Source organism: Sinocyclocheilus anshuiensis, unplaced genomic scaffold, assembly GCF_001515605.1.
Source record: "Sinocyclocheilus anshuiensis isolate Anshui unplaced genomic scaffold, SAMN03320099.WGS_v1.1 scaffold179, whole genome shotgun sequence".
NCBI classification, from domain to species: Eukaryota; Metazoa; Chordata; class Actinopteri; order Cypriniformes; family Cyprinidae; genus Sinocyclocheilus; species Sinocyclocheilus anshuiensis.
Window position 1 is genome coordinate 1,735,836 of NW_015549577.1, and position 7,451 is coordinate 1,743,286.

Sequence of the window (7,451 nt, forward strand, 5' to 3'; positions counted from 1 at the left end):
AATATCTTCTAACACTTTCTTTGTCAACTTATTCTACTAACCCTAAACCTACCCTAACAGTCTACTCTGAGAGTTAGTAGACATCTAGTTGCAAATTAATGAGAATTAGTTGACATGTAGTTGACATGTAGTTACAAAGTTACTTATAGTTAATAGAATGTCTAAAGTGGACTATCGAAATAAAGTGTAACCATATAACACAACAGCAGAAAAGGAACCACTACCCCCCCCAGAACCCCAATCCCACTGCCCCCTAAAATCAGCTAAATTTACCACTTAACCATATGTTTTATATGTTCTTACACTCATAGTACAATATATGTTGTTCTTGTGTAAAGTGGCCCCAAAATGTATTTGGACACTTACAGTTTCTTTACATTAAACTATAAACCAAGTAGTATCTGTAAACAATTTTTTTCAGAACTAACTAAATTGTATGCAATTATTAACCAACTGGTCCCACTACTGTTCAAAAGTTTGGGGTTGGTAAGATTAAAATATATATATATTATCTTATGCTCACAGAGGCTGCATTCAATTGATCAAAAATACAGTAAAAACAGTAATATTGTAAAATGTATTCTTATGATGGCAAAGCTGGATTTTCAGCAGCCATTAACTCAGTCATTATGATCCTTCAGAAATCATTATAATATGCTGATTTGGTTCTCAAGAAACATTTATTATTATTATCAATGTAGAAAATAGTTGTGCTGCTTAATATTTTTTTGTAAACCGTAATTTTCAGGATTCTTTTCCAGGACATTTTTAAAGAACAGCATTTATTTGTAACATGAATGACTGGTTGCATAAACTGCTTAGACTAGTCTTAAAAAGTTAGTCATATATTTTCTTTTCTTCAAGACTGGTCATACCATTTTAAAGTCAGTGACAAAAAGGTAGATTGATCTAATTTTAATCCAAAAAGTAAGACTGATTACCTCTTGGCTAACTAAACTAGTACTTAAGACACAGTCTTAATATAGTGACTATGTTTATGCAACTGGCCCTAAATGTATTTACTGTCACTTTTGATTCATATAATACATCCTTGATCAATAAAAGTGTTAATTTCTTAAAAAAAAAAATCTTACTGACCTTACATTTTTGAACCATAATGTGTGTATATGTATGCGCTTGTGCTTGCTTGTGTATTTTTTAACTTAATTTTTATTTTTTTAATGATCTATTCCAATGATATACACTTTTAAGTGATGCATAAATGTCCAAATACTTTTTGTAACCACTGTGCTTGCATTTTTTGTATATTATAAAAAAAAAATGTATTTTATTAAATCATTAAAATATTTCACAAATTCCTTTTAATATGATCTAAAAGAGCTGGTTTGGCATCCTAATACACCGTTACTCCAGAAAGCACAGAGAGAAAAGGTGCAGGACCAGAGCAGTGAAGTAATTGGCCATTATAGTTTATTCTCTACGAACATGCTCTTCTTAAACTTTCATTGGAACATTGTAAAAATCAAGACATGTATTGGTAGAGCTATTGCCGTGCTTTAGAAGGGATGTGTTTAACTCTGTTGTGTTGGTATAAATCCTATAGCTCTTTCAATCACCCTCAGTCTTGAAATCGTGACATTTAAAAAGCCACATAACTGTCCGGGTCAAGCTGGGTTACACATAGGTCAGCATGCATAACTTTGATAATGCACTTCAAGTCTTTCACTTCAAAATCCGTCACTCGGCTGTCATTTGCAGCAATTAGAAACAAAAAAAGGCTCTGCTGACTGATTGGTCTGCCTCATTCTACAGTGAAAAACCTTCTCCACGTGTAAGATTCATATCTCTGTGGGGCTTCTCCCACTCCTGCCGAGCCAAGTAAATACAGTCCTCGCTAAAGAACGGCTGAGGAAATGCCAATGTAGCCCACACCAAAGGTTACCCTGTCAGCTTCTCTTAATTGGATCAGCTATCAAGCGCCGTGATGCTCTTTGATTCCCATTCGCAGCTGGACCTCAGTAGCTGCTTTTTAATTCAAAGAGATCTCACTGGACACTATTGAGCAATGATGCCTCGTTAGCTTAATGCGCACGTCAAATTCAGAGCGGAAAACTGATCAGAAAGGGATTTCTGCTAGTTAAGATTTGCTTGGCTTTGTTTATGGCTTTTCAACCAGGGTCTCTTTTGACAGGATGTAATCAATAGAGCCAGATAAACCGTTTTAGAGGTAATAAAAGATCGTAAGTTGTCCTTCCACTCAAGGTTGGGGAGAACATGCTGTATTGATGGACCTGATCTTTTTATCAACAGACTTACGTGGGCAAATATGTCTAGCTGAAACATGCATTAGTCGGCTAATCGGGCACCTAACAAAGATGGATTTGATTTAAAAGTCTCTGAGACCCTAATTAAAAAGAAACTGCTTGACTTTGGCATTCTTTCCCTAATGCCAGTTATGTAATTTAACCTTCTTGTCAGTCACAAAAAGTTTCCTTAGATGTTGGTGCCTAAATGAAGTGCCAGCTTAAATACTCAGTCTTTGTTTACTGAGAGACATGGCCAATGTATGTGGAGCTGAATATAGCTTGACACCTCAAAGAAAACACCGTGTACTGCGATAAAATGCTGATTTTGTCAAAAAGCAGCTCTGAAGCTGGCCAGCCCCATGTTGATACAACAGAACTGGTGAGTGATAATATAGCAGATGTTGCCGGATGGGAAATTCATCACGCAGAGAGTGATGAGAGTGAATTACATAGACTTTCCACCCCACTGTAATCCTGATATTAAACATTGTTCTGGTTTTGATCTTCTGGTAATATAGTTTAAGATAATAATCTTTGCAATACATTTAATGTCGGGAGACAGGTTGCCTAAAAAGGCCTGACTTTACATGATCTCAAGATTACACTCAATGAATCAGATGTAAGGATGAGATGAATGCTAATGATATCTTGTTCTCTGGAGAGAGAAGATTCAAGATACATGCCGTGCAAAGCCGCAAAAAAGATCCAAAGCATTACAGTTAAGATTAAATACATAATTACCAATGTGGCCAGTGAAGTATAACATATCAGAAACATCAAAGAACATTTCCTATGGTCTTCCTAAGTAATCTTTTTGAAAATCAATCATCAATCTTTACAACTAAATATCGCATTTTTAATACAAAAAATTATTCAATTATATTAATAAAATATTAATGTCACAATGTATTACATCAATATGATTTTAAACATGAATATTTATATTAAGATTTAAATTACTGTGACAAAATCTGAAAATGCCGAAGGGTACAGAATTCGAGTTCTCAAGAGAGATGAAATCCATAAATGGTGCTAACAAGTGCAGGAAACAATCCTCCCCACTCCCACCTCACAAGGTGCACTTGTGAGGTGGAGTCCAAAGACTAATTTTGTGTTTGATGATTTATTGCTTTGCCCTTTGTTGATACCTAAAACTTATATTAGAGTTTGCACTTGCTGAAACAGCCCACGTTAATCCTGGAAATGAGCTTTGTGGGTGAAAGTAAAACATTTTTATCATTCATGTTATCTCATCAATCTCTTTCCTGCTGTTGCAGAATCAATTCTCTGACATTGTATCTTAAACTCATTACGTGTGTTTAGAGAATGAATACTTCTGAGAGTCTTTCTGTTATGTGAAAATTAAATATGTACGACCTGCTATTTGCAACCCTACCAACCCTACAATGTTCCTGTGGCTCAATGGTAGAGCATTGCAATAGCAGCGCAAAGGTCGTGGGTTCAATTCCCAGGGAACACACATACTGATAAAAAATGTATAGCCTGAATGCACTGTAAGTCGCTTTGGATTAAAGCATCTGCTAAATGCATAAATTTAATTTAATTTAATTTACCAGTGGAAATGGACCAAAGTAAACAAGGGTCCTGTTGATGTTAGTTATGTTTTATATACAGTACATTACATATTATGAGATAAATATCTAGTATTTGCAACTGCTTAATGGACTACTTAATGTTAAATATGTGCTTCTCTGATATGAGGCATAACACCAAAGAGCTTACAACATGTTAGGTCTGAAAAAACAGTCATGAAATACCAAATACCTAATTTATTTGTCAGTCCAACGTCTTATGAATCTCAAGTTGGCCGAATGGTTCATCATGCAGTACAACATTCATGTATCTATGGCTGATGGGTCTTTTTAAGAATGCTTCAGTGCTTTGTTGTATGATTGATGGGTTTGCTTTCTTCCTCCGATCAATATAAATAACTTGAATCTAAAATCATGAGAAAAAGCACACTAGTTTTAAATGGGTTGCTTTGTCAAGTAGATTGTTTCTGTAGGACATCTCTAATCAAATTACAGTTGATAGTGATGGATAGGGCTTATCATGGTGAGCCTCTAAAAGTAAAACAAGCACAAAACTATCCCACAATATCCCATACTCCACTCATGCAGGGACCCACCCACATAAACGAATAAAACAGCCTCATTTTCTTGCATATATTTGAGGACATATTGGTGCAATAGTGTATGTAGTGTCGTCTTGAAAGCTGTCTATCTCACTCATGATTTTAACATATGATGCAAGAATTTGAAAGATGTCATGTACGCTGTCTTGAGGCCGATTTGTTTAACTTGCTGGCTTGATTATTAAAGTCAAACAGTGTAAAGTACAATCCATCCACAATTTGAGAATAATTGAAGGCTTATTCCCTTTAGACGTTTTATATCCCTGTGATTCTCCACTGTATATGGTTGAAGTTTCAGTTGGAGTGCAAGACACACCTAATAACCACAGGCATGTGGGATACACAATGCAATGCTAAATTCCTAAAACAGCCTCATATTCTTGCATAGACTAATTATTCTGGTAATTGGGAGGCAGCGTGATCCTACCTTGAACTCCTCCAGGATTTTATAAGTCTTCCCTCTGTATTCACAAAAGTTTTTGACCTCCTTGCATTCGGGGCAACACCCGTTGTGTTCCACCTTGGTACACTTGGGGTGTATTTTAGGGCACTCGGGTTGGTCACAGACAGGTCCGTCCTCCGTGCACACGCACGGGCAGTTCGAGTGGCCTGGGAAGAAGCGTTCCCCGAGGTTGTACACGAAGCCACTGTCATCCACGCAACCTTTCCCTCGGTAGTCATCGAAAATGTTGTCATTGTTGGCAGTTCTCTCGGCCTCATCCACGGCGGAATAGTCCTCAGGGCCGACAGAGGCCGGCGAGACAGCGGCGTTCAGGGCGAGCAGCACGACGCAAATCGCCGGGAGAAAAGGGCCCATCCTTCGCCGCGGCAGTCTGACGCATTCAAGGAGAGTGTCTCAGGTCCCTTAAGTTGTAAGTCTCCATGCTGCAAATATGACACTGAAAGAAATGTAAACAACCCGTAGCTTAATAACTGGACATGCATTTTCTTTATCTTACCTAATAAAAAGATCCTCACACTATATTTTAATGATCAAAGTACACTTTGCTGAGAGAAGTAACCATGTATAGGGATGAATGGGGAGTGTTGTAAAAATGTGTTTATTCTATATTTGTTTGTTAGAGTAGTTTAGAAATATATGACAAACCTACAGTGAACTGTATAAACAAGTGTCATACTCGCGCTACTGGTGTGAGTTTTAAAAGTTCTGTATGAATTTGTTGTGGTAGTCAAATTTACTTTTAGTCATAAGCATTTATATCGCAAATGTTAAGCATATGAATTACTTTAACATGACAATGTTGGAATGCTAGAAAGAAATGTAGCTTTACAGATATAAATACTTTTTAAAATACTTTTATACTTTTATTTAGAGATATAAAATATGAACATTTCTTAAAGATCAGTATGCATGCATGTATGTATGTATGTGTATATATATGGCCAAACATGTGGTCAGTCGCGATATAAACATGTAGAAAGCAAAATAGACATGTTGTATATTAAATTAAATAATCTAAATGAGCTGGTTCAGGGTAACAACAATTTGGAAATCAATTTGTAAACCAGACACGATATTTTGCTTTCTAACTATTTCTTCCTTGCTATTGTCTTCTCATGAGGATGGTGATCATGTATGTTAGTGAGTTCATTCGTGTAGCTCATTTCTAATTGGTTAAGCTGATGGTGTTAAAACTCACCCAATGTTACAGCACTCCCCTGTCTTCCATACTGATTAATCTTTGTTAAAGATCTGCCATTTGTTCCCATACAGAATGCACCGAAGATACCCAGACTGATGAAGAGTCAGTTCATATAAACGAGGTGTGTTTTCCTCCTACAGTATGTGTTGGCTCTGGTATTAGTAAGCTCTGGATCAGGAGGTGGTGAGGATATTACTTCAAAAGAAAGGCGTGTGTACGGGAAAACAATCCCCGAAGAACAAAGTCGGTAAATCAACACAAACAAAACCCCAGATAATCACAGGCATCATAGACAGTGCTCAACAAAGTTAGCCAGGATATCTATTTACCAAAGACAACAGGTCTCCACCTTCTAATCCCTCATAGCACTGCAGATAGGTGTGCATTGACCGTGTCCGTGCATTTCTACGCTCTCAATGTCATCTACTCCAAGAGCCTTGAAGAAACGACACGGTTTCTGTGTCATTAACAAGTGCGTAATGGGCTTCGGTCCAAATGCCTCTTCACTCGTGAAAGCACAAGAAATTAACCATAAAATGGCACGATTCTGCACTTAGAAAAAAACAAAAAAGAGTAGCTGCCAAAAGAAAGCACTTCAAAGAAAGAGTTTCTTACACACTGAAAGATAGTCTAGTATTGACAATACGTCTAGTCTATAATAAAATGACTGCCTCTGGCTTGCTGAATGCATCTGTGTAGAGACTGCCTGCCTTGAATGTAGAGAGAAATGCATTTTAAGTAATTCATATTATCATGATCATAATTATTATTGCATTGAAGTACTGCAATGAGCACGAATAAATTTTAAATAGGCGGCTGTGCTAGACTTACCGCGTTGAAATGTCTGGTTCCACTTTGTTGGAATCGTAATCAAACGAGCAAGTGCACCTTCGTGATGATAAGACCAGAAAAATTATTCCAATTCGAGTTGGTGCAAAAAATTTGCTTACTCCAACTGAACAGATAATCCGAATGTCTATAATGTTTACAAATGAAAGCTGATCATGCCCACTTCTGAAATGACATATCCAGAAACGCAGTTATCCTTCCCCGATCATTAAGTGACTTCTCAGAATATGGAAAAGGAAGGAAAAAAGATCCAAAACATCTGTACAAATGTACTTCCTTGTCGTGATCATCTAGTTATCCGCGGCATTTAAATCAACTCCCAAATACTGCAGGTGGAACAGTAACGCCATTTGGTCTTCGGCACCTCCGCTGAGAAAACCATTTGATGTCATGTTAATATAAATAAACGGGAATAGATTCGGTATCATTACGTTTCCCCAGTGCGAAAATAAGTTTATCTACATTGGAGATGCTCGCGCCGCCAGAGCAGAGAGAAAAGCATCATCTGAGACAGCG

General features: G+C 37.1%; 1 protein-coding gene across 1 annotated transcript in view; it reads right to left on the bottom strand.

Moving 5' to 3' along the window:
* LOC107657506 (von Willebrand factor C domain-containing protein 2-like) overlaps positions 1–6,993 on the bottom strand; it is a 29,579-nt gene extending 22,586 nt beyond the window's left edge. The window contains exons 1-2 of the mRNA XM_016445611.1: positions 6,918–6,993; positions 4,850–5,321 (exon numbers count right to left, since the gene is read on the bottom strand). Coding sequence (XP_016301097.1) covers positions 4,850–5,239 — 390 coding nt within the window. The 5' untranslated portion in view covers positions 5,240–5,321; positions 6,918–6,993. The remainder of the gene's footprint in view (positions 1–4,849; positions 5,322–6,917) is intronic.
* Between the last annotated feature and the right edge of the window lie 458 nt (positions 6,994–7,451).